Source organism: Sylvia atricapilla, chromosome 1 (assembly GCF_009819655.1).
Source record: "Sylvia atricapilla isolate bSylAtr1 chromosome 1, bSylAtr1.pri, whole genome shotgun sequence".
Lineage (NCBI taxonomy): Eukaryota > Metazoa > Chordata > Aves > Passeriformes > Sylviidae > Sylvia > Sylvia atricapilla.
Window position 1 is genome coordinate 136,850,571 of NC_089140.1, and position 27,948 is coordinate 136,878,518.

The window sequence follows — 27,948 nt, forward strand, 5'->3', positions numbered from 1 at the left end:
AGATCCATGAACCTTATAATAAAGTAAAGGTATTATAGCCTATCTTCTCTAGTGAAACTGACACACCTTATATCTATGAAACAATAATCACAGAAAGTAAACACGAATGCAAAGTATATTATAAGCAGTACTACTAATGTATTAAAATTGTTCAAATTTTGTCAGGAAGGCAGTTACATAGTGAAAATAAGAACTAAACTGTTGTTTAAAGTAAAAGCTAACAAACCAGAGAGTACATTATCATTGACTAAATTATTTTTAGTCATTACAAACAGCTGAATTAATTTTTCCTTCTTTAGGTACAAAGATGCTAGAATGTAATGAAGCAAAGATTATATTTTACTGTCAATTTGTACAAACAAGTCCAAGAAAATATGCATAACACTGTGGTGGTTTTAGAAGTACCTAATTTCTATAAAAAAGAAAAATTAATTTCTAGGAGTCTTCCCCAGTCTAGTCTGTGGAAAGAAGAAACACAAATACTGCAACAGAGAGGTAAAACCATTTTAAAGACCATACCAAAAAACCCAGAAGAGATCAACATCTTCATTCTAATCTAATACTGTATCAGCAGTAACAGAAGTTTTGTACTATTCATTTGCAAAAGATCTCAACTTCATTTGGTGACAATTTGAAATGCATTACATCAAGTTCTCCTGATTTAGAAATATTATACATACCTCCACACTTAGGAATAGGCCCACTCCACATGACTTTTCCATCCATTAGCATACACGTAATGGTTTCAGTTCCTTGTGTTTTAATAAATCCTTCTTCACATATAACTGAAATTGAGCTCCCCAGCTGAAAGTTGTCACCAAAACGCCGAGCGTTGATTGGCACTCCAGGGTCCGGGCACTCGTTATGTCCAAATGCTTTTTAGGAGAAAAAAAGAAAAGTGGTAGAGGACATAGAAATCTTGAAAGGAAGATGACATTTTAAAAATTTTGTTTTCTGGTAAGAACAAACAATTTATAATAGGAAACTGAAGGGGAAAAAAGAAACAAAAACTTGTTTAACAGCAGAAAATGCAAAACAATATAAATAATTGCTGAAAATATGAAGTTACACCAGCATGGATCTTAGCTTGGACAGCTTGCTGCTAGCAGATTTCAGCAATGGCTACATTCACCCCTTCCAACAACACTCATCCTATTTAATTTTAAAATGAGACAGAATGTTCTCTCAGAAGGGCAGGGAAAGCATCTATGTATGATACAGAAAGTTTACTCATCTTTTGTATATGTAATTCATCATCATACCATTTGAGCCATACTGACCTTCAGGGGCTCGATCCTACCATAGTTACTTTGGTTTCCTGTATTGAGAGCTGATGGACAGTGACAAAAAGGGTTGTGTTGACCAAAGAAAGAAAATTTAAAACTTTGAACACTTCAAGTTTAGGTCTGCATAAACTTAAAAATTTTAATTTCCCTGTACACATGTAGATACTATGACAATGTTCATGTCTTTTACTGCAGAGTATACCTTACTTTTGGAGAAGAAAGACAATCTTCCTAACAGAAATTAGCAAAGTCATAGATCATTAAATGACATGTTTTTGTTAGTTATTGTATTTTGTTGTTTTATTGATGAGGGACACTATACATACATCTTATATTTTTTTTAAAATGTTGATTGTTTTGGTGAGAATATCCACCTTCCTCATATGTGATGACTGTAAATTGTAGCTTCATAAATATATTTACATATGGAGATGTCAGAAAGGACTAAGTCCTAAAAAGATTATTTTCCCCTTTCTTCCCTCCAGTTTTAGATGTGTCTGTGAGACAAAACATATGAAAATCCCCTAATGAATTTTTTAAGAAGAAGTAATACCTCAACAACTTAGCAGAAAGATTACTCAGATGTTCCATTACAGAGATATTTTAAAATCATAATAACAGACAAGAGAAAGCATTAATTTATCAACATTTTGACTTGGGCAATGCCATATATATTTGGAATGGAAACAGTGCTTTCATTGAATAATTGTCTATCATTCAAAGATGGAATTAAAAGTGCTGCAATCCCATACTTTTTCAGAGAAATTACAAAAACTTTTCCAATTCTTTGTTCACAGTCATCACATTTAGGGAAGGCATTGATTGTCTGTTTTTCTTACTACTTTCAGACAACCCAGAGATGGATTTTCAATATTGTTATCTATAAATGTAGATAAATGTTGACTCCAGGTTTAGCTTGCTTGTGTGGGATGCCAGTTTATTAAGGTTGAAAAATCAATTCATTGTTCTGCATTTCAGCTTAGGAACTGCTGCCACTGCTGCTCCTATGTGATCAATTTTACTGCATAGAATGACTTTGGGAGGCAAGATAGTGAAAGACAATCTGTCTGACCAACAGCAGTCTCTATTAGCTTAGCCTGGCTACAGTGACGTTACTCAATGAGCAAAATTCCATCTGCTGATACTTCTAAAAAGCTTCATGGAGGAGTTTTAATATTAAATAATAGCCTTAGGCTGAAAAGAAAAAGAACACATGGATATATAATTAATTAATATTTTACTAATCATCAACAAATCAAGAAACCATTGAAAAGTTCCTTATGAACTATTACATGTAAAGAGGAGATCCAGTTTTCCTGGCAATTATCCTCATCAACTACCATGACTGTACAGGTATATTAAGCAGTATCTGGAAAAATACCAGGAAATATAATCACAGATCAGTGCAAAGGTGATATTCTGCTATTAACACAGAAGGATATTAAAATATGCATTAAAAAACAAAAACACAGAAGTGAGATCTCATGAGATAGGAAGGCAGGTACCTTGCTAATCCAAACTCATCTCATCTAAAGCCAGCTCTGAAAGGTCCTTTCAAATAAGGCTAGAAAGGAGCGGTCCACTGGCACAGTTAATTGTTTTGGTGGATTGCCCTACCAAGAATTTTAACTGGTAAGTATAGCAATAGCTTTGAAGTAAAGGTAGCACTTTCAGAAGAAAATATCAGAGAAAACACCAAAAGTCAAGAGAATATAAAATAATAAAATATTTCATACTAAAAATTATTGTGAAAGACTATTTAAAGCTATGTAAACAAACGATGACTTATTCAGTACCATCACATGTAAACTCATACTTCTTTCTAGTACACTACACTTTGAAGAATTCTAGCTTAAGAAGTACTGAGACTGAAAAAGGAGCAATTGGCAGGAGCAACAGGAGGGAACAGGAAGGAAAAACACGCTCTTATGAATATACTCTAACAGAGGAATAAACTACAATAAATCAGTCTTTAGATATAAACCCATCATCTGGGATTGTCCATGTCTTGGTGCACTGAGCTGAAATGACTGGAGTAATTAGGCTGATGTCAGAAGCCCATAGTTTGACCTTTGTCAGGCTGCTATGTAATTCATAAGGCTTTTGCTAACACAATTAAATACCTGTAATGAAAACAGTAAGAAAAAATATCTAAAGAAAAAGAAACAGCAGGTCTAAGCTTATTCAAACATATTTTCCCAGCACTTCCTATACCCCAATCAATGAGGAAAATCTAAAAGAAGTCCACAATTAGCATAAATCAAGCAAACTGGAAGATGGTCTCCACCTCAAAATACTTATTATCCACCTCAGCCCAAAGGAAGGTTAGCATGAGTCTGGTTTGTGGAATCCCTGCTCATGGAGGACCTAGCAACTTTTGAGTTTCCTCTGCATTAACTTCTCTGTCACAGGAAGTAAATATGCATTCTCTGTCCCATGGCTTCAGTTGTCACACTGCACTTTGTGTGCGTTTTGTCTGTTCTAACCTAAGCTAGGAAATCTATACTGAAACGAAGAGACTATATAAATTCATTGCTTGTAATCTATGTGGCTATATCTAATACTGTGTCTAGTTCTGTTCTCCATAATTAAACAAAGATTATATATAAAGTGTGAAGCATTCATAGAGAAGTCACAACTATGATAAAAGGCTCATGCTTTCCCTTGAACTGAGTAGTTCAATGCATATAGCTTATTACAGGCAGGATTAGGGGATGACTGACTTTATAAATATCTTCACAGGCACTAGAGTGTCATTAACAGTTCTTGGGTTTGGGATATAAAGGGAAAACAAGGAATCAGGTGTGAGTATGCATTTCCATAGCAACTTAAACCAGTTTTAGGTTGCTATGTTCCTGTGTTCTGCTGCATCTTGTGAAACACTCTTCTGCCTCCTTTTCTCAGCAGAAAATCACAGCCTTTTGAGTTTCTATTCCTTTGCTTATTGGAATATTCTCTGTATCATCCATTTCCAAGTCACGTATTTCTATGGTCTAGTCCCAAAATTCAACTAAATAGGAAATCTCTGTTAGACTTAATGTAGTAACTCAAAGATGACACATTTGAAATCTAATTTTTTGATCAATTCCAACAAAAGTTAGATTTATGTTCAATTTCACTGGAAAGAGAGCAATTATTTGAGACCACTCATGTTTCTGTAATAAAAATAAATATGGCATTAAAATTGCTCCTGAGAAATACCATTAAATAATCAGATTATGTAATAGTAACTGTTTTATTCTTCTCCATTCTATGCCTCAACAATCAATGCAGTTATTTACATTGCTAGCTTACATTCTTATTAGAAAAGATTGATCAAGACATACTGTAGCATACTGTTTGTGTAACATACTGTTTCTACTCTTGAAAGGGGCAAAAAGAGACTGATAGCTTTGGAATATATCAACTGAAGTGTTAGCAGAAAACAGGTATTTTTAATTAACTTTTGGTTTATAAATGCTAGGACAGTGTGAAATTCTATTCACTCCTTTTTATCATCTCTTTTGGCCTTTATTTCGTATGGAAAGATTATTTCTGTAATTTGTCAGATTGCAGCTGTCTTTACTGAAGAAATAGTAGAGACATTATTTAGAGATATTTTTGGTTTCATTAAGTAGATTTTAGCTACAGAGTTTAATAAACATGCACAAACACACCCATGAAAAGAAATAAAAACATTTTATTTCGAGCATAAAGTGCTCGAATGTGTGAAACACTTGAAATTCTTTTCAGAGTTAAATGGTTTCATTATAACACTAGTAAAAGTTAATATTGGATTTTTGTTTCTTTTTAAAATTAAAATTGTATCACTTGATATTATTGGGGCATAATTTAAATGACATGATCAAATTACTACATGCCCAAGGAAGTCTACAAATTTCTTAAAGCAGAATTTATCTGATAAGTGCAGCGGTGTGGTGCTTCTCTCAGAGCTTTCACCTTTTTTCCTGGCTATAATGGGCTAAAACATGAGGTACATGGAACAAATCATTATAAAACTAAGAACAAAACATGCAGAAACTTGGTAAAGTCCAAAATGCACCACAACAGATAAGCATATTTCTGTGTCACTGGAATGTTAAATCTGAAATATTGACAGTGTTTGATTAATTAGTTAATTTCAAAATATGATCTAAATATAAGGAGCATTCCATGCTAATCTTCTCCATCTTTTATTCTTACTATAAGTTCTACATTAACTGACCTATATTTGTTAAGTTGTGCAAAATGGGATGACTTGAGTAAATCTAATTATACACAGCCGTAATTTTTATCCTAGAAGATCACCTTAGATCCTCCAATAGCTGATTTTGGTTTTGTCATCACTAGATTTAGGGTTGGCAACATTGAGCACACCACAATGAAACTTTAAAGTAAAGAAAACTGTTATAAATGTTAAAAGGACATGAGACAATAGACAATAAAGAGCAAATGTTAAAACTTCTGTAAAGAAACAGGGATTCAATATCTCATTTTCATTATAACTGATTTCATAGTTCAGTAGATCTGAATAACCCCTGACTTTCCAATATTTAGTTACAGTCCTGAGATATGTAGCTACCAGTCAAAGGTTTGTTCACAATGACGACTTGTACCTATAAAAGCCAGTAAGAAGATAACACATGTTCTTCATGCTTACATTCTACATTTGAGGATGTATCAGGGGGCTGAAATATAAGACAGTATCAGGAAAAATGTTTACAGAATAATCTGGTGTCAGTTTATCTCTTTCCTTTTCAGACAGCAATGTTTAATGTAGATTTTAATAAATAATTCTCTGAAAGACTGACGACCTAAACCAAAGTAAAAATAAAAAGGAAAATAAAGACTGAGAGGTAGGAGATGATGTGAGAAAAGTAAACAGCCACACGGGAATTCAGTCCTTGAAATTTTATGAAAATAATATTAACTATTGACATTCATTTGAGAAAAATGTGAAGTCTGGGTCTCTCAATTACCAGCCTCACTTAATCTCTAATTTCCTTTTCAATTTAAGGGTTAGTTTAAGGTTTTTTTAGAGTAAAAAAAACCCTAAACAACAAAGTAATTTTTTTCATACAGTCCAGCAGGTAACACAGGGAGTGAGAGATGTGCTCTACTTCAAATAATGCTGTTGTAGATTCTCTTACATCTCAAGCAAGCCTCTGGAATTTATATATACTCTCAGATGTTAAAAAGACAGGAATGGGACTAACTACACATGACATCACATTTTGGGAATATCAAAATATTTATTGTATTTTGCTCATGTTTTTCTATCTCTTGGCATGGAAAACTCTGCTACCCCCATCAGAAAGAAAGATAGAAGAAATTCAGATATCCAGATGTGGAGGGATTGATGAGGTGGAGAAGCTCTGGTTGAAGGGTATGATGAACCCCTATAATAGATCCTCTCTTATTCCTACCATGCTGTGCACATAGCAGCAAGTCTAATACTTCAGGATACTGCTGGAGTGGCAAAATTTAGTTTTGCATATGTTCCCAGGAAAGTTGTGGCCTTGTATCAACATGTCTGCACTAGCTGGGAATATATCCTGTCTAGATTTTAGTGTGGAATAAATACCAAATTTTTTGGTACTGATGCAAGGTAGGCCGCTATTCATATGTGTTTCAGAGGAAATGCAACAGTTTTAGAAGCAAAAAGTTGAATAAACACTAATGGTATTTAGTACTGGAGAAGATATTTGGTATCACCTTCAACTATTCTTAGGTGGTCAGTAAGTAAGGGAGGTAAAACAGCAAAAAAAAGAAGAAGAAGAAGAAAAAAAAGACCTATTTCTTGTGCTTTGATCAAAGAGCTCCTATGTCTGCTCACTTAACTGCAGTGACTAGGAGCTAGCAAAGGTTGCAGCCATCAGCTCCAGGATATTACATATGTTCACAGCTGAACATATGAGTTTTCAAGAACAACAGTTTTGTACAGGCAATTGTGGCGATTAATATGGTGTGGCACAAATTGAGTTGTCAGCAACTTTAATAAAGTCCTATCATACAATTTTGAACTGGTCTGATTTGTCAGTCTGCCAAACACTCCTATCACAATGATATCTAAAGGTAAGTGAGAACAGTACATGTATTTTCAGCCCTAGCACAGTATTTGGGCAATAACGCAACCACAAATATTAGGAATTTTTAGGTATATATAATTTACTTGAAAGTGTTTTAGCATGGCATAATTTTTAAATACTTATGCCTATCTCCTAGAATGTATGTTGAAAACGAAACCACACACACACAAAAAGATACAATTACTCACTGTTATAAGTGATGTTAAATCCACGTCCTGACATTGAATGGTCAGCTTGAAATTCCAGACGTAAAATATGACCATTACTGGTAAGATGGGAAGGAACTTCAGCACCAGTAAATGTTCCAATTATGGGGGAATCTACAGAGTCACCATCTTTAACTGCAAGGAAGTCAAACTGAGATTCCAAGTCAAAGTCATTAAAGGAGAGATGAATTCTGCTCCCAGGGTCTGAAATTATTGTCCAGATACAGTTTAAATTATTCCCGTATCCTTCTGGATAATCAGGTGAAAGAACTGTTCCCATCGGTGCAGTGAAATTGGAAAGACAAGGAACTGCAAAAAGAAGGAGAGCTAAATTAGATAACAGAATAAAACACTTCAATAAGGACTGTTTTAGTGCTAAGCTTTTGCAAGAAATCTTAGAACTTGCTGAGTACCTCAATTGAATAATTAATTATTTGTGGTGATATGTGAATCTGGAAAGAAGGGGTTTTTTTTCAATCTTCATAATCCCTTCAATAAAACTATCTCCCAAGCAGAGCCCAGAAGAAATATAGAACATATTTGTTGCATTGGAAATCCATGGCAGTCCCTACAATTTACCCTTGATAACAATCACTTGGCACCACTTATTTTCTCTTGTAGAAAGCTGCTTAGATGAGCAGACCTCCCACTGAGCACACTGAAGGGGCAGAAAGTCAATAGTGCCCTTATCATTTGTTGTTCACACAGAGGCATCAGAAATTAAGAAGCCTCATAGAGACAAGAGAGGTTTTGTTGTTATCAGGATAATGTATTATATTCAGTAAATACAGTTAAGCCATGTTAAGTTGAGTTGCAGAGATGAAAACGACTGATTGCACTCTGAGTATGTTTGATCCATACTATTTTACTGGAAAAGTTAAAAAAGGTGCTGCCAACAAAATAGTATCACAACACTGTATACACCTATGCTATATAATGCAACATGCAATATAATGCAGTTGTTTTACTTATGCTATATAATGTGACTGGAAGAGAGCTGTAAATATTTAGGATAATTTTAGTGCAAATAGGTATTTATATAAAATACATGGGGAAAATACAAATAATTTAAACTCTTGATTCCAATCAGCAATTTCTAATCTGAGGAGATATATTAATTTATAAGACTAGCTATCAAAATTGTATCATACATAATTTACATCATAAAATCAACAGAACCCTTCCAAAAAGGGCCAATAATAAACCACTAACTATATCAAAGCACATAAAGAGAATTGATTTAGGAGTTGGTATAAGAGAAAAAAAAAGTTTTAGCAATTTTAGAACCTATCCCTTGTGCATGTACATTAGGAAAACATGCCAAAAAAGTAAATTCATCCTATCAGGAGAGTTAATTACATTTTAATAACTCTGAAATCAAACACACAAATAATTATCTATAAGTAAAGCTTATCACAATGCTTTAAAAATAATAAGAAGAAAATATTTGGTACATACAAATACAGATTGGTATGTTTGCAGACCACTGGTTGTTTTCTTGGCAAATGATTGATTTCTCTCCAATCAATTCAAATCCAAACTGACACTCAAACCTTAAAACATCACGATTAGAAAATCCGTCCCCTTCTCTAATACCATACAATGGTGTTCCAGGATCTCCACAGCTTTCTTTTTCAATTTCTGTTGAAATAAATAAGGAATTTATTTATATAAGAATTAAACAAACTTGTTGCACGTATATGCTGACACAAAGAAAATTCTAAGTAAAATAAAATCATCTATGTGAGGACAGTTGTCAAAATGCACCACTGAGTCTGATTCTATACCTCAGCTTCTTAGGGAGGAAATTCTGCATGAGAGAATGAGTGAGCGGTTGTGTTGGGCTTAGCTGTTGGCTACTGTTAAACCACAAACAAGGATTAGAAAAATTGGAACTCTTTGTGTTTATAAAATAGTTGAAAATTAAAGGATATGAGGAAAGATATTTCTACCCTATTTTATTTCATAAAATTTTAAACAACAATATTGTTACATGAAATACTACCAGTAGAACATGAAATCTTAAAAGCAGAAACAGAGACCAGCTCCCCAATGTGTAAACACTGTCCATATTGCAATTCAGTTCAAACTGGGTTACCGATGACATGGCCAATAAGGGAACTGTGACACGAAAAGAATTGCCCACAGTAAAAAGAAGACTAGACATAAATATATATACAAAATTATATACACATACATTATGTAAACATATGCAAAAAATAATTACTCTATAGTCAAGTAACATTTTACCTCAGTAGTCTTAACTGCAAGGAACCTGAATGATTACTATTTCTACAAATATTAGAGCTATGATATTCTCTTAAGCTACATCCTGTTTTGAACTTTCAGTAGCTACAGGCATGGAAGAATCTTCAGAAATTTACATATAATGATAGCAACAAACATCCCTGTACCATAGTTTGAGGTTTTCTCTTTGAAGGTCTTGTAGTATTTTTTTTTTTTTCCTTCTCACATTCCCACATATGGTAGTTGAGTATAAGGGAAAAAAACAGCTAGTGTTTTGATTTTAACTCAATTTTTCTAGGGTTATATTTTCAGCAGCATACACTTGACTTCTCAAAGCTTTTAGGTATTAAAATTCTAAATACAATTAAAATGTGACAAGAAGCAAATAAAGAACATTCCATTTTAACAAGAAACTGAAAAGGACTTGAAGATTATTTAAAAAAATATTCCACAGAGTTTTGAAAGGCTTTATTATTCTGTTTGGATAAAGAAAACTCAAAAGCAAACAAAGAAAACCATCTAATGAAAAGCACAAAAACACATGAACACTTCTGATTGGTTTATTTGTGGGTTTTTTCCAAACAGTTCCAGGAAAGGATTGATATAATTCATTATTATAAAAGGAAAAAACAGGTTCAGTTTATCCTGAGATTTCACAGATTTATTTGACACCACAAAAAAAAAAATAAGGAAGAAAACAAAACAAAACAAACCCACCAAACAAACAAAGCACCTAAACAAAACAAAAACAAAAACAAAACAAACAAAAAACCAAACCAAAACAAAAAAAAACCAAAACCAAACTAAACAAAACAACAAAAAAAAACCTCCCAAAACACCAACCCTACAGCTTTCCTGAAGAAAAAACATAAGCTATCTCAAAGAACACACAAATTCACTTTCCTGTCTTCAAGTTTTGTGGGACTGTTAATGTCAAAGCCACTGAACTGCTCAGTTTTTAACTGCCAAAGAAATACAAGATTTTCCTCGGCTGTTCTGGTAGATTAATATTATTCTAAGTGTCTAAGTAATCTCATATTCCATTTGGGAAAGCAAATATATTCTATAAACAAATGTATTCTATAAACTAGTTCTCCAGCAAGTGGCTATATCGTATAACTTACTATAGTTTTCTCAAATAATATATACTAGGCAGGAAATGTATTTATACATACTTTACCCTCTTTTGGGGTTTCTATTCTGATGTAGCTAGACAAGAGTTTCTATATTTTTTCTCAAATTTGAAAAGACACATAGCTGACCAAAACTACTCCGTTTAGGACTTAAAGGAACTGGTTCTGCATTCAAAAAATTATTAGGCAGAGTAAAATCATTTACATGAGCTTGTTGGAAAATTATTCTATGTGATTGGTGTATTTGAGAGATTACATCTATAGCCTTATACTGAATTTACTTTCATAAACAAAATCAAGTTGAACAAAATGTTGTATGAATAATGGATTTAAATTAATTAAACCATCCCTAAACTCCATTTGTATTAATTGAAATTTATAGCAAATATTTCCTTCATTACTTTTAAAACTTTCCTGAATGCATTGTATGTAACCCTTTTATACACTTTCTAAATTAGCACCAGTTCATATCTGAATTTGAAATGGACTATTTCTGTCGTTACTTAGTTTTCCACAGGAGCAGAAATGATAGGGTTTGATTTTCTGTTTTGTTTGGGGGTTTGTTGCTATTTTGTTGTTGTTGTTGTTTTGTTTGGGGGTTTTTGTTTGTTTTTTATTGAAGTGCAAATACTTCTAAGGTTTTTTAGAGAATGTCAAAAAACTTCCTTTAAAACAGAGAGGAAAAAACCAAACTGCTTCCTGGGCTTTTGTCAGATAATGACATTTTTAACAGCATGATTTCAGGAAAGTGTATTCATATTTATTTGAATTCACTAAAGAGTAAATTAAATTCACATTTTTTACTGATAGTTCTACCACTTGTGTTTCAGCTTCCCTGCACTACGTATTTTGTTTCAGCGATTCCAAAGCAGTTACGTTCAGAGCCTGACAGAGCCTCTCTTCTTGATGAATTCATACTAGTCCCTCATTGTCCTTCAATAATTTACTGCTGTTTTGTAATTAGCAGAAAACCAGTAAATTTTTAGACATCTTAATTATTAATACCATAATTAAGACTTCAAAAAATCCACAACTATAAAATTGGAAATTGCAGCGTGAGGCACCAAATAGTAAAGAAAAAGAGATAGGCATTTGGGCTGCTCTTCTGGAATATAACTCGAATGCCTATCAATAAAACTGCATTTAAGAGTCCATTGCTTAATGAATTTGTTGGACTAAAATATTAGTAATTATAAGGCGCTCTTTCACATAATGCAGATGTAAAAAGCAGGTGCAATCCACAGCAGAAATTGTTATAGAGTATATTTTAGTGGAAACACTATTTCTGTAGCATATTAGTGTAAGCATTTGGAATAAGATTATTATATATATCGGCTACCTTGACAAGTAAAAAATAAATTCATTGCTTAAGCACATTTTTGTATTTTATTTTACATTTTGGTTACATTGTAGTTTTACATATTCGTTTTTGTTCTCTTTTATGATTCATTCTGCTTTTTGAGATTTGCACTTCATGTTAGCTACAATGAGATGGCTAGGATGGATATTTGTTTTCCCGTGATCACTATCACTGTGATACAAAAGATAAGTAATGCTATTTGTGACTAAGAAAAAACCCAATACCTTATGCTAATATTATTTCTGTTAAATATCCCTTATTTCCTATAGGGAAAAGGGAAAAGAAAAAAAAGGGAAAATAACCTCTACCCATAATTAAAATTTGTTAAATGTGTTAACAATGAATCAGGCATTTCCTTTGGGTTTCAGTGTTTTTGAGAAAGAAAAGAAAATCCATTTTTGTTTTCAGAAATTATTTCACCACGAAGAATATTAACAGTAAAATAAGGGATGATTTCTGGTGATGTTACAAAGTCATCTTTTTAAAAAAGATAAAATCCTATTGAAAATATTGAGGACACTAAGTTTGGAAAAAGTAATTTTCTTAAATAAATCGATACAGTTAGCAGTTTCACAGCACTGAATTAAGTTAATAATTGCCAAAATATTTTCTAACAAGAAATATCTAGAAAACATACCAGGTGAAGAGAAAAGTAAAATAATAATATAAAGAAAATGAAGATAACCATCTCCTTTAATTTTACATTATCCTTACACTACTTTTGTATATCTCACTGAAAGATTTTGCAGATTTCTAATCAATGATGTACCAAAGGGAGAGCCCCAGACTACAGGAGTCCTTACTATAGTGAGATGGGAATGTTTTTTTTCTCTTACCCTTTCTCTTTGTGAAGGACAGGCCCATTTTGAAAGTGTCTAAAGGGGGTCTTGGGGAAAAGAAATGGTGTCACTTACTACACAAATGCATTTTGACAGAAATGTACTGGAGCTGGGGTTTGAAGAGGAAATTGTCTATTTTACCATTCCTGTAACTCAAGAGTGTATAAAAGATAAAAATGTGATTCCTATAAGGAAAATGTTTTGAAAGAAAAGACATCAGTGGTATACGCTGGGAAAGTGACAATACTGAAGGCTTGTTATAACTTCAGCAGAGATTCAAAATCTGTAGTCCTTCAGGGATACACCAAGCAAGATCAATCATTTCTTACTTTAACAACATCTCAGAATAATACCCACTATTTGTTTTACTGACTGCATCAGTGAAAATATGACACAAGCTGTATTTGTTTAGTCATTAGTAAAAGAGCTTTTGAATTCATTACATACTATTTGTATTCATTACATACTATTTTTTGAAACAAAGAATACTGGATGAACTAAATCCAGTATGTGAAAACAAAGTTCAAGTATATGATTCAAAAGGATAAAGCTTGCTGTTTGATATTTTGATTCTTTATGCAAAAGCTACAAGCATTCATCACCATGTTATCAACACACTGACATTTTGCAAGATAATGCATAAAAATCTATGTAATCTCACTTTGAAATACTATGGTATGTACAATTTATATACACATTACTGAATACATATGTCTAACTTAGTTGTACAATTGTTGTGCTTTTGTTCCCAATGCAGGATCTTCTTATTCAAAATTTTAGAAAAATATACCATTATATATTTCACAGGATCACAGAACAGGTAAGGCTGGAATAGAGCACAGTGGGTCATCTGGCCCAGCCTCCCTGCTCAGGGTCATCCCAGACACATCGCACAGGACTGTGTCCAGACAGTTCTTAAATATTGCAATTAAGGAGGCAATTTGTCTAACTTTTGCTTGCAAAGGCCAAGGAACCAGCGTTAGTGTCATCATCTTTAGGTTTGTGTGCCAAAGCTTTGGTAGTGGAAGGACTGTGCTCACAAAAGAGACCCATGGTGGAGCTCACTGAGAACTATAGCCTGTGGGAAGAACCCATATTGCAGAAGTTTATGGACCCTATGCCAGATCAGCTGAAAATTGTGAGTTCTTCCCCATGAGGAGGAAGTAACAGCATGTGATGAACTGACCAGCCCCCATTCCCTGTCTGCCTGTGTCACTGAGAGGGAAGAGAGAGGGAATTCCGGAATAAAGTTAAGCCCAAGAAGAAGGGAAGGATTTGAGGGGGAAGTGTTTAAAGATTTAGATCTTTATTTCTCATTGTCCTACTCTGATTTTGATTGGCAGCAAATTAAATTAATTTCCCTAATTCAAGACTGTTTTGCATCTCATGGTGCCCAGTAACTTTGCCCTTATCCTGACCCATAAACATTTTGTTACGTTTAATCCCCCCATCCTGCTGAGGGGTGGAGTGACAGAGCCACTTAGGTGGGCAACTATCACTCAGCTGGAATCAATCCACATCATCTACCTTATCCTGAAAATCCAAACTTAAATATTACAGAGAAAAGGCACAGAAAAAACAGAAATTGGTAAAATAAGAACTAATAACCTATGAATCAAAAATATATAAATTTTTCAGTGTAAACCAGGATGATAAATAATGTAAATTACACCATGTGTCTTTATAGTATATATACTCAAAAACATAATCTTAAAGATACATAGCAGACAAACAGTTTTGGACCAATTTCAGCAGTCTTAGACTATGATTACCAATTTACATCATAATAGATTGGAGATTGATTACATTTATTTGTAATAGGTATCAGTAAACAAACAGAAATTTGAATCGTCTAACAGATGATACCTTCTAAATATTATAATATTTGTATGTATCTTCAAGTAAAAGAGATAGTCTATTACCTATTACTGTTAAAGTGTGAATATTTTTATAAAGAAAGGATGGAAGTTCATTTGCAAGAGAATAAAATGTCTATTGCCATGTGATTTTCAGTTATATTTTAGAAGTTATCAATACCCTTATTTCCTTAAATGATCAGGTTTTTATCTACAGATTCCACAGCTTGTGAAATCCAGATATATAAACACATCTTTTTCACCTTAACCACTATTTTTACCCAGAAAAACTAGTGTGATTTTTCTCACGCTCAATTCTTACCACAATAGGGTTTTTAAATTTATTTTATACTGATTTTCTTTTTTCTTCCTTGTTTGCCTAAAATATAGGAAAGAAGTATCCTGTCTAATATGTAGTGTGGCTAATTTTTTTTAGTAATTGGCAAGTGTGAGGATAGGGAATAGATCTTGCCTTGTTTATAAATACAAGCAGAATGGAACAATGCCTGTAAGTAAAGTGTAAGAAAACTCCACCTGTGCCTGACTGCTCCAGGTGAAACACCCATTACAGTGCTGCAGCACCACCTCTGTGCTCATGGGTCCCACTACTGAAGAAATAGGTATGCAAAGGGAGGAAAGGAGATGATGAGGAGGATTTAAGCACACAGTCTTTTCCCTACATGAATTCATTAGATGTTTAGTCTATAATGTGTTATACAGAACAGCCATTCAAGAGCATAGAGTCAGTTTTATGCTGTTCACATTCATTGGGGAGAAAAATAATCTATAAGAAAAGAGATTTTCTTTCCCTACTATGTAGGTGGTGAAAACCTTCTTTACCCTTGTTGAATTGCGTGAATTGTCAGAGTACTTCTCACTTCCTGATCATATAAATTGATGAGACAGAATGTGAACATTTCACAAAGAAAAAAAGGGGATAATTAATTAAAGGATGATAATTTGTCTAGTGACACTCATAGGAAAATCAAATAAAGTTGCTCTGAGAAGGAAGTAAGAAAACAATGGCAGACACCATTAAAAGTAATATTTTATGTGTATCACAAGCACTTAACATTTCTAGCATAAATAAAATAGGTTACAGCCATTCTCCATGACAATATATTTTTCAGAGGGACAGCAGATATATCAACATGATTTTTATTGAATAATTTGTCTGAAGTTTTCTATTACTAGCACAAAATATTTCACAACTATGTTCCATTATATATTTTAGGTACTTATAGACTTTATGGATATACATATTCCTTCTCTTCTTATTCAGGACTGTGTTCCGTATCTAAAGTTGAATTATTTACTACTCAGCCAGAAATAATATGCCCTGGCTAATAAATGAGCCCTGTGGGGTATAAGTGATAACCATAACTCTAATAAAATAAGTTACTCTCTTAATTTAAGCTTAGAAAATGAACTGTTACGTAGAACTCTATTCACACAAACAATTTAATTGCACTACTACACTTCTCATTCATATAAAAATTAACAAAAACTGGGGTATTTCCTAAATTTCTGTGAAACATTGCTAAATCACAGTATCTTAATTCCAGATCTGCTTGCAAAAACAGCTGCTGTTTTATAACTTAAACAATTTCAGTTAAGTTGGGAGAATTAGCAATGGTTGTATTTCATTTATGCTGCCACAAGAAATGTCTGTTGTTTTCATAAGTATGTCCCAAACTCTGTCAGTATGGTCTTTCTCCTTCAGTCATATTGAAGCAATACTTGCTTTGTCGTAGAGTAATTTTGATGTGAAGATGCATGTCAAGAGAGACATTTTGACCTTCTGAAACAGAAGTGTGTATATGCGTCTTTACATTCCTGTTTGCCTATTCCATCCCCCTACTGCTTTTAGTCAATCACACCTTTCTCCTTCAGCTAATCTCCCTCTATCAAGAATCTAGGCAATGGGTTGGAAAGAAGCATGTTAAATTTGCTTTCATTACACAGCTGCTTCAATCTGCAGCTATTTCATTGGGGCATAGTCAACTAATTCAGGATGACTTTTCCTTAATGCACCTGACTTTACCTGGACCAAAGATGGATCACAGAATAATTTGAAGGAAGTTTCATGTAACTTTTTAAATTTAGAACGGAAAATGCAATTTGACATTCTGTAGTGACATCACATAGTTAAACCTCAAAAAATAAAGTTCTTTGTTAAAGAAAACATTTATGAATTTCAGCAGTTCTTCCTAAATATAACTTATAATAGCAGATATTATTAGATTTTCTTATGGAATTACAGATACTAGGCACTCTCAAGGAAGAATAAATGTAAAAAATAATACTAAGGAATGTTATCTATGTCTGCAATCCTTTACATGAACTGATTCAATGAGAATACAGAATATCCCTTAGACCAGTGGTTATTGCTTGACCTGTCAAAAGGAAAAAAACTATGTAAATGGGTAGTCACCATATGCAGAAATGTCTGAAATAATTCTCAAGGTAGCATTAAGACTAAAATCTATTTATTAAGTTACACAAATTCTTTGATTTCTATGCCTGAATCATCTTTATTTAAGTGGTCCGGCCTTTCTCATTTTAAAATAAGGCTGGTTTCCTTCCACAGACTAAGTAAAATGTAAGCATGTTGTCAACTATCATAAAGAAATTGAGCTGTAGAGAATGTTGTCCTTTGATGTTTACAAAGTATTCTAGGTTATGATAAGAACATTCAATACCTGATTTTAATAATACGAATAACAGGAATCTCATTTGTGTCATTGATGACTTGACTAAAGCCTTTCACTCTGCTTTAGAAAATCTTTAGGAAAATAAAATGTTTCACTGGACTAAATAGCTTCATCTCCAACTGTCAGTAGGCTTTTGAAGAACCTATAAATGAAAATTAACTAATTGAAGGGATGTTTTTCTGGCACTATGGGAGTCAGCATTGTACAGACAATTTTGACCCTTTTGCTATAAATAATGCTCTTCTCTTTCATCTTTAATGGTAAATGTGTGCAGATAGGACTCCAAACCCAAGACTGTTCAAGCTATCATCAAAAATTTATCTCTTGATCCAGACAGAGTTGGTCTGTGACAACAATGAATCTATTTGCAGATAGTATATTATCTGTTGAACCTTTCAAATCCGTTGATTGAGGCAACCCGCATTAGCTCTGTAACTCTTCTTTAATGGCAATCAATAAATTTGTTCTCTGATATGTTTAATAATGATTCTCTGTATCATATTCTGAATACACATGTGACTATACAACACCACCAGGGTTTAAATTTGGTAGCAGCTTTATTTTCACTTAAACGTTTTCAGTTTTGCTGAGCTAAACATCTTGTCAGGATGTAAGACTGTTAGTTCCACCTTTCTTTTTGTCCTTTTCAGAAGCTCACAGAATAGAGAAAAAAGGAAAGTCTAAATAAACAGTTACCAAGACTGATTTATGTGGCTTGTTTTCTTTCCCAGGATTCTGGTTCCATGATCCTTCAACCTGCTTCTTTCTAGCTTGATCAGTTTTTTCCTTCTGAGACAGGGCAACTATATTTTTCCAAAAGGAAGCTACAACATACTAAAATCAAACACACAAAAAACCCAATCCCAAAACACAGAACAGATGCTGTTCTCTGTCAAACACACACACACATACAGAGAAAACAGTTCCCAGATCAACTCTAGGAACACAAAGCAGGGTTTGCTCCAAAAGTCATTTAATGCATTTGTACTGGGCTTAGATGACAAGGTTTCGGTAGTCAGGGGTCTGAAGAAGTGACCTCTGTGAGATGAGGCTGCTTCCATGTTGGACAGAACCAGCTCCAAGAAGGAACTACTTGTGGTCAAAGTTGAACCCATCAGAAACAATGGTGGTGCCCTTGTGATGATATATTTAAGAAAGAGTAAAAAAATCCTGCAAAGCAACTGTGACAGAAGATCAATAAAAATATTTGAGAAACAGCCCTGAAAACATCAAGGTTAGAGAAGGAAGGAGGAGAGGTGCTCCAGGTGTCGGAGCAGACATTCCCCTGCAGCCCACGGTGAAGACCACAGGGAAGCAGGCTGGCTGTCTGCAGCACATGGAGGTCTCTGCTGGAGCCCGTGGATGACCCCACGTAGCAGCAAGTAGACAAGCCCTGAAAGGATCTGCAAGAAGTGGGGCAGTTCATTCCTGAAGGACCATACCCCATGGAAAGGATGCATGCTAGAGCAGCTTCAAAGAACTACAGATGATGCAAAGGACTCCCCACTGAACATGGGGAAGAGCGTGAGGAGGAAGAAATGGCAAAGACCAAGTGTTATGAACTGACCACAAATCCCATTCCTCATTCCTGATCCACCTTTACTGCCCAGATGAAGAAAAGGTTAGAAGAGATGAGAATAAAGGAGTGGAGTCTGGGAAAAAGAGGAGGTGGAGGATATTTTTCTAGTTTGGTTTTCACTTTACACTATCCTACTTTGTTTTTCTTTGGCAACAAATCAAATTAAACTTCCTCAAAAGTCTGCTTGCTTTTGAGAATAACTGGTAAGTAATCTCCCATTTTCATCTCAACCTATGATTTTTTTCATCTTATTTTCTTCCCCTGTTCTGTTGAGGAGGGGGAATGGGAGCAGCTTAGTGGACATATTGCAGTCAGCCAAGGTTATCCAGCACAGAGATACATACAAATTTCATCTAAACCACACTGTCAAATGTAGACTTGCTCCAAGTTAGAAATTAAGTATTGTCACATGCCCCATCCCCCAAAAAAGAAAATAATAAGAGAGAGAAACGTTTCTAAGAGCTCTGATAAGACTGCAGCTTGGACTAAGCTCTTGGGGATTTCAGTTTCTGTAAGCTAAATCCTCTTAAACAAGTGAGTAAGCCTATGCAAATCAAAATTTTACAAACTGAATCTGGTTAGATATCCCCTTGCCAAATTTCAGGTCACTGATTCAATGTGCAAGAAAGTTAGAACTTATCAAAAGGTTTGAGTTCTTTGGTTTTGTTTTTTACTGGCCACAATGGAACACATTTTCCTGAAATCATGGTATTTAAAACTACTAAGTGTTTTGCTTGAATTTGCTCATAGAACTTCAAGTGAGATAGCTACTGTGTACAGATAATTTCAGCCCAAAACCCAGTAAAATTTCAGAGTTTCTAAATGGTAAAAAATAATTAAATTAGTTCTTATCTTACTTAGGAAATGATGATTCAACCTCAAAGTAATGAATTTGTTTCGCCAATAATATGTTTTATTGTTTCACTCTCTATTATGGTGAAAAAAAACAAATTAGAGAAAAGAGTTTATTTGCATATGTATGGGAGAAGAATAACTAAAGTTTAGACAGGAAATTTCTCACTACACCAGGAAGATTATTACTGTGACTGTCTGTCCAATCTGTAATGTTAAAATATTGGAAAAATGTCAATGTGATGATGAGAATAAATTTTTAGTCCATATATTAAAATAAGTGTATCTATAAGTTGTATGTGATCTGCTTTAAGTGAATAGTTGCACAGGAAAAGAAAGCTAATACCCAAAAAGCATGAGAGGAAAGTGTAGGATTCCAAATTGCAATTACATCCAATTTAATAATAAAGATAAAAATCAATAATGACTGAAACTAAAAGTGTGGCTTCAAAAATAAAGATATTTAATGGATGGTTTACTGTTTTTCTTAACTATAAGTTGTAGATAAACTACAGGACACTGACCATAACCACCTAAAATATATACAGAAACACCTAATTTCTTCTTCCTGTTGTTATTTCCTTCTCGTGTCCACCCCCTTGCTGTATTGAACCTTACTGACAGTCTATACAACTTGGAATATAAATAGTAATGTTATATATTGAAAAAGAAATAGGAGAGAAATTATGACCACAGAAAACAAAAGGACTGATTCAGACTGATTCAAAACATTCAATTATAATAGTTCATTAACATATTAATTTTCTTTGATACACAATACAATGTCTTTTATTTAGGTCTAATGACCTCATTTTTCATAGTCTCTTTTAATGGCATTTCCATTAAATCTGATGAGAAAGGGAAAACACAGTTAATATCATTCAGGAAATATTTTTCAGGAATCTTATCAATGTATGATGTTTATTATAAAGTACAGCCTCACATAAAAGTTACAAGACAGAGTCAAATAATAGCTTACTATCCTTTCACAAATCCTGCATATGCTACTTCATATTGCTTACTAGATACAGATTTTCATCTGCCTTAGTGCTGCACAGTCGTGCTGATTATCAGGCGTGAGTGGTGTTCCTCAGGGCTGGTTATTGAGACCTGCATTGTTTAACATGACTGAGACAGCAGGAATGAGAGCATCTGTGGCAAGCTTGCCAGCAACACTGAGCTGTGTGGTGCAGTTGACACAGTGAGGAGAAGAGACGTCCTGCAGTGGCACTTAACAGTCTTGAGAGTTGGGCCTGTGCAAAACTCATGGAGTTCAACAAGGCCAGGTGCAAGGTCTTGCACCTGGGTCAAGCTAACCAGTAGGCTGGGCAGAGAATGGATAAAGAGGAAGACTTGGGACAGCTTGTTGACAGAAAGCTCAACATAACCCAGAAAACCAACTCTATGCTGGGCTTCATCAAAAGAGATGTGATCAGCAGGTCCAGGAAGGTGATTCTGCCCCTCTACTCTGCTCCTGTAAGACTCAGTGGGAGTACTCATGGGAGCACTCAGCACAGGAATTAACCTGTTGAAGCAAGTACAGAGGAGGCTTATTAAGGTGATGAGAGAGCTGGAGCACCTCTCATATGAAGACAGGATGAGAAAGTTTGGGTTATTTTTCCTGGAGAAGGGAGGCCTTACAGCTGCTTTTCAGTATCTACAAGGGCTACTTGTAGATACTTGGAAGTTGAAGAGAGACTTTTTACAAGGGCATGTACTGAAAGGACAAGGAAAAATAGCCTTAGATTGAAAGAGGAGAGATTTAGATCAGACATTAGGAAGAAATTATTTACTGTGAGTCACTGGAACAGGTTGCCCAGAGAAGATGTGGATACCCAGTCCCTGGAAAGGTTCAAGAAAATGTTGAATGGTGCCCTGAGAAAGCTGATCTAGTGGGTGGCATCCCTGCTTATAATGGAAGAAAGAACTAGATTATCTTTAGGGTGTCTTCCAAGCCAAACCATTCTATGATACTGTAAAAAACTTGTATTTAAAAGGAGTTATGTCAAAGCACTCGAAGATACAATAATTTTTATTCAAATTGCGAGTACATCATATGATAGCTGAGTTGAAAGTATTAAAGCAAATGAAAACGTGAATAGCCTGATAGCCATAAAGTTTACTTTAGGCTGCTTATTACCATTTTCATTTACTTACAAAAATACAATACAGATGATGAAGTAAAAAAAAAAAGTGAAGTTAAACAGCACTTAAAAATTTGTTATCTTTCACAGAAGCTTCACTGATTTTGAAGTAGTAATAAATATTATGAATCAAGAGAGCAACTATAGCTTCTTGTTTATTGTTTCTGACTAAAGACAAAGAGCATGATTTCCTGACAAGGTAGCCTAACAGTCTCAAATGCCTTGGCCACTTCTGCTGCACCACTATGATTACAGCATGAGTTTTCCTGACAAAGTAGATGGAGATAATTATAGATTTATTATTCCAAGTGATATGCCAGCAAATAAAATACACCTGGGCCTCAGAAAATCAACAAACTCTTAGAACAGAACGGCAATTATGCAGCAATTATTCTCATTGTCAGAACTCAATGTTCAACCCAAAGCTGATAAAAATTGCTGTTTACTTTCCAATGTCATGCAAGACCTACAGACTACACTGTCTTTACAGTTTGCTCCTTTACAATATCATATTCAGGGAAAGATTTAAACTGGCACTGTAGGAAAATTTTATCATGAAACACTTGCTTATCACCATGCCATAACTGGTCAGAAGTAGTATTTCTGTCACTACATCATCTGCTATACAATAGTTCCACTCTTCCAGGTATTCAAAAGAGCCCACAGTTACAGTGATTAAAAGATCTCCTTAGTACTGGACAGTTTCCTGAAAATAAGAGCTCCTGCAAAAATCTCACTATGCTACTCTTAAGCTAATGCAGAGACTGAAAACCTCACAAGACATTTGAAAGGAAGCTTACAAAACAAAAACATCTTGAAAACATTCATTACAGCTTGGTGTTCTACAGTGTCGTAGACTTCTTGTTAAATTACACAAAGGAATTTCTTCCCCCACTAGAAAAAATTAGTAAGTCAAGAAGTATTCTTAAGTTAGAAATTATTTTTCAAATGTACATAATAATTAATGAAAGTCAGTAATATTTATTTCCAAACTTAAAACTTAAGTTACAATGGAGTTAGGCTGGCGAAGGTCAGCATAGTGACCTTAAGTAAAGCAGTAAAAGAATGCTAACACTAAGCTAAAATTAAAGGTGTACATGTCATGATAAAATATTTATGCAGATGCCCACATCACAAAGTAAAATAAATATAGTCATACTTTATCCTAAATGAATACAAAGTTTGTCAAGAAAGGTTTAGAGTGGGCTTCTGTAATATTTTCTAAATGCTACAGAACTGTAGAGCATTTAAAAACTCTTTTCTCCAGAAGAAAGGAAAATGTGTTACATTATTTCACCTGCAGTGATTAGTAATCAGCAGCAGTATGGTTTGGTTTTTATTATGTAAGACAAGCATCAGAAAATTATTTGCTTCCCCTATGAGCTCACACTTTTCAGAAGAATGAAACTTTTTCCTTATATATTTCCTTCAATATTTCTCTTCTAGGAAGGATTTAAACCCTTTCTTAGCAATCACTTTGGTGCACATACTCCAAAGAGAATTTTCTAAGAGTGTAACTTGGGGACAAGCTGTTTTCTACTGCAGCAGAATAAACTAATCCCAGTTTTGGCATGGAAAAAATCTCAGGAGAAAGCAGTGCAAGACAGACTCCGTACACCAAGAGTAAGCAGTGTAAAGTGTTTTGAGTATAGCTGGAATGGAGCCACCTTCCCCCACAGCAAATCTCATAATAATAAAAAGCAGTGCTTTTTATTGGTAGCTAGAACATGTAGATGACACAAGAGTGTTTTGGCTACTGCCAAGAGGTCCTCATACAGCATCAAAGCTGTGTTCTCCAACCAAACTGAAGCTAGGGGCTTCAACTTGCCAGATGTTAACTATGAACACTAGACAGCTGATAGAAACAGGTACAGAAGATTCCTAGAACACCTGGTTGATAACTTCTCAATACAGGTACTAAAGCAGATGACTGGGAAAGATGTTCTCTTTGATTTGTTGATTGTTAATTGAGAGGGGATTTGTAAAGACTGAAAGAGCACAATGAAATGTCTCAAGTACTGCCAAAGAAGGACATTTCCATAAGATAAGCCACTATACAGGGACTTAAGCACTGATGGCAAAGAGGAAGGTGTTAATACCAGACCTAAGAGGTGAAGGTTTAGAATTAGCATACAGGACAAAATTCTACTGTGCAGACTGTGGGAAAAGCACAGATGGCAACAACAGGAAGATGACAGGCCTGGTGAGGCAGATCTGGGTAACCTATCTGGAAAAATATTCCCACCATGGCAAATTGAGAAAGTAAGCAAGTCCTCTTACTCATGCCAGCCCAAGCTGTGGGAACTGCATTTACACTCTGAAGATACCTGGGACTCAGACTGTATAAAAATGCCTCTCTCTCCTTCTCCTGCTCCCCACTGAGAAGACCAGAAGAAGAAGGCCTGACGAGGTGCTGCAGGAACCTAGGTGGTAGTAGTTTGTTTACAAACTCTCTACCTCTCTTCTCCCCTTCCCCTCTCTCCCTTCTCTCCTCCTTCCCTCCCTGCCCTGCTCTGTCCTCTGCTCCCCTTCCCTTCCCCCTACCTCTTCCTTTCTCCCTCTCCTCTCTTCCTTTTTTCTCTTTCTATCTATCTTGCTATGTTACATTTACTGTTAAATAAAATCTGTATTATGTATTGACTACGGCATGTGGTCTTTTCTGCACCTTAATTTGGACAGAGACATCTCTTAATAATCTTATCCTAGCATTATTTTGGAGTCAGAAGTAGGATCATAAACAGGCTCATGGGTCAAGTTGTGATTGATGACCATATTGGCTATAGGAGCAACAAAGCAGCTGGTGACAGGAGGAAAACTGTCGTGAAAACTTCACCTCTGGGCATAACAAGAGCAGATACTTTTGAAGCTGCTGAGATTCATCAGTGCTGGTCACTTTTTAAATGCCACCTCCTTAGTACACAGGAGCAGGCAATTCCAAAATGTCAAGCAGCCTAGGCAGAGGGCTGACTTGGTTGAACAGGGATCTTCTGGGGTTAAGGTGAAAAAAATAAAGTGTATTGCCAGTGAAAGCGAGGTCGGGTGACATAGGAGGAATACAGTAAGGCTACTTGCCACTGCAGGGAGAAAATTCATGTTGTCAGAGTTCAATTAGAATTGAATCTGGCCAGAACTATGGGATAATTCAAAGAGCTTTCTAAAATGCTTTGATAGCAAAAGGCAGTGCAAAATAACATCATTCTGTTGCAGCATGAGACAATCACCAGAAAAACAGGGACATAGACAAGGCAGAGATGGTCAATGTTTTCTTCGCTTCAGCCTTGAATACTGATTATGGGCTATAATACTGAGCTCGAGGGACTTAATTGCGAGTATGATAAACTCCCAGGAAACTCCAAACTTGCGTGGGATCCATCTGGATCCTGCTAGGATTCACCTGAAAGTACTCAAAGAACTTACTGATGTCATGGGGAAACCTCTCTAAGTGATTTTTGAATCTGAGTAATCTGGAGAGGTACCAGTTGACTCAGAGGTGGCTAATGCATCCCAGGTTTCAAGAAAAGCAAGAAGACCCTGAAAGCTACTGTCAGTCTCACTTCAGTGCCTAGTGAAACTATGGAGAAGACTATTCTAGGAGTTACTGAAAATCACCTGAAGGACAACTAAATTGGGAGGAGCTATGAAGAGCTACTAGGACCATGTGTCACTCTTCGATTACATAACTATAAGCTTGGTCTGAGAAATAAGAATATAGGCAAACAAACAGACACCTACAATACAAAGAAAGCAGAATTCCTTTGGTCAAGAGTTAATATAGGCAGGCAGATCAGTATATTTACAGTTAGGTATTAAATCTGTATTAAAAAAAAAAAGACATAATGGATTATTGTAGAGAAAATGTGGATGGAATAAGTTTATTTATAGCAGTTGCTTAAATACTAGTTTTATGAATGAATACAGCTTTATTTATATCAGTTGCTCTTGTTCAAAAAGTTAGACTATGCTTTTAAATCAGCTTGAGATGAAAATTTTTGAGATATTGTCTACAGAGAAGAGAAAGTAACTAGTAAAATGTCCTTCTAGACACCTGAAGACAAGAACAAAATGTTACAGGTAAAAATGTGATAAGAATCTAAGAAGTTGGAGGCTGTGATGTGATATAAATACTAATTATATGGATGTGATATAATTATATTATATGTGATATGAATATTAATTATACTATTACCATTAAATAGATTATAACAATTAATATATAAGCCTGGAGAGAATGAAAAGCCACAATTTTAACATTTGGCCATCTTTCATGTGAATTTAATTTCTGAAGTGTCTAGGTTGAGATCCTGGTGCCTCAGCAATTAAAAATATCAGGAAAGTACATGAGAGATAAAGAGCATCACCTAATACTGCAGTTTGGTTAGCAGCAATAAAGCCTGAGTTGTCCATCATGCAATAGGAAGTTATAACACTAGTTTTGCCACTAATTCTGATTTATACTTACCCTATTTTCTGATTTATTCTTACCCTATTTTCTCCACATATAACACTAGGATAATAATGATTTTTTTTTTCTCTTGAAACAGAGAAGAAAGAATCACAATTTTTTCAATTACAATTATTATGATCTTTGTTATAATTATAAAATAAAGCATATATATGTTAAAACTGATAAAGAATAATTGTGTACTTATTTCAGCCTTCAAAAGAGTGTGCAGTAAAGAAGACAAAGGCCAACACTTGAATGATGAACTTAAAAATATTAAACAGCTGCCACATACTCAAGACCCCATTTATCCAATGCAATGAAGAAGGCAGGGAGCCTAAGGGAAATACTATGTGACTGTAATTAAAGACTATGCTAATGAATTATGCCTTCATGAGTAACATACATACTGACACTTCTTAATTTTTGAAAAATCGACTTTGCAAAAGGACTATTCTCTATAAAACCCATCCCACAGTTTTTTAATTCAATCCACTCCATCCGTAGGTTAAGCTAAAGACAGAACCCTCACATATTGTTTAAATATATTTTTCACCTCTATTAAATGATGTTTCACTAGTAGTTTTTGAAAATTAACTACTGCAGCATAGACTGAATCAGAGGCCCAATGATAAACAAGTAATGGAGAAATACTAATTCCAGCACAGTGGAAAAGTATCACTGTGACCTGTGTTGGTGCATCTCTCAAACATCACCCATTCAGGCACCAAAATAATGTAGAAGTCTCGAGAGAATGAACATGTTTTGGATTCACACTTGTCTTTCTACAGAAACAACTCTGATTTATAAAATAGTACTGGGTATATGAGTTATCTCTTTACTAAAATGAAGAGGTCGCTTTAAATACCTCAAAGCTGTAATTATGGACTCAGTCAGAATTTAGAATATTAATTACATTTGAGCTTAAATTTCTAAATGGAAATAGGGTCAGGGTTTTTTAAATCATGAAATTGATACTCAGTTCTATATCAAAAACAAATCTAAAATGTCTAAATTTTAAGAGAAGGAGCACACAGACAATATCACTTAGGTTTAAAAGTAGATTTCTTTTGTGAGTTAACTAATGAAGAAATGGTCTTGCTTTCAAAACGTTATTCAATGAGGTTTGTATATGCTTACGTTACATATTAGTCACTAATCTACTTAGGACCTGCAAAGGAACAACATTCAGATAAAATCAATTTTTAGGGTTTCCTATGCTA

At 34.6% G+C, this 27,948-nt stretch overlaps 1 protein-coding gene across 2 annotated transcripts in view; it reads right to left on the bottom strand.

The window, feature by feature from the left end:
- Positions 1-27,948, bottom strand: part of CSMD3 (CUB and Sushi multiple domains 3) — a 580,968-nt gene that overhangs the window by 244,379 nt on the left and 308,641 nt on the right. For both annotated transcript variants that reach the window (XM_066334988.1, XM_066334980.1), the window contains 3 exons: positions 9,019-9,201; positions 7,543-7,869; positions 681-875 (listed from right to left, as the gene is read on the bottom strand). In XM_066334988.1, coding sequence (XP_066191085.1) covers positions 681-875; positions 7,543-7,869; positions 9,019-9,201 — 705 coding nt within the window. The remainder of the gene's footprint in view (positions 1-680; positions 876-7,542; positions 7,870-9,018; positions 9,202-27,948) is intronic.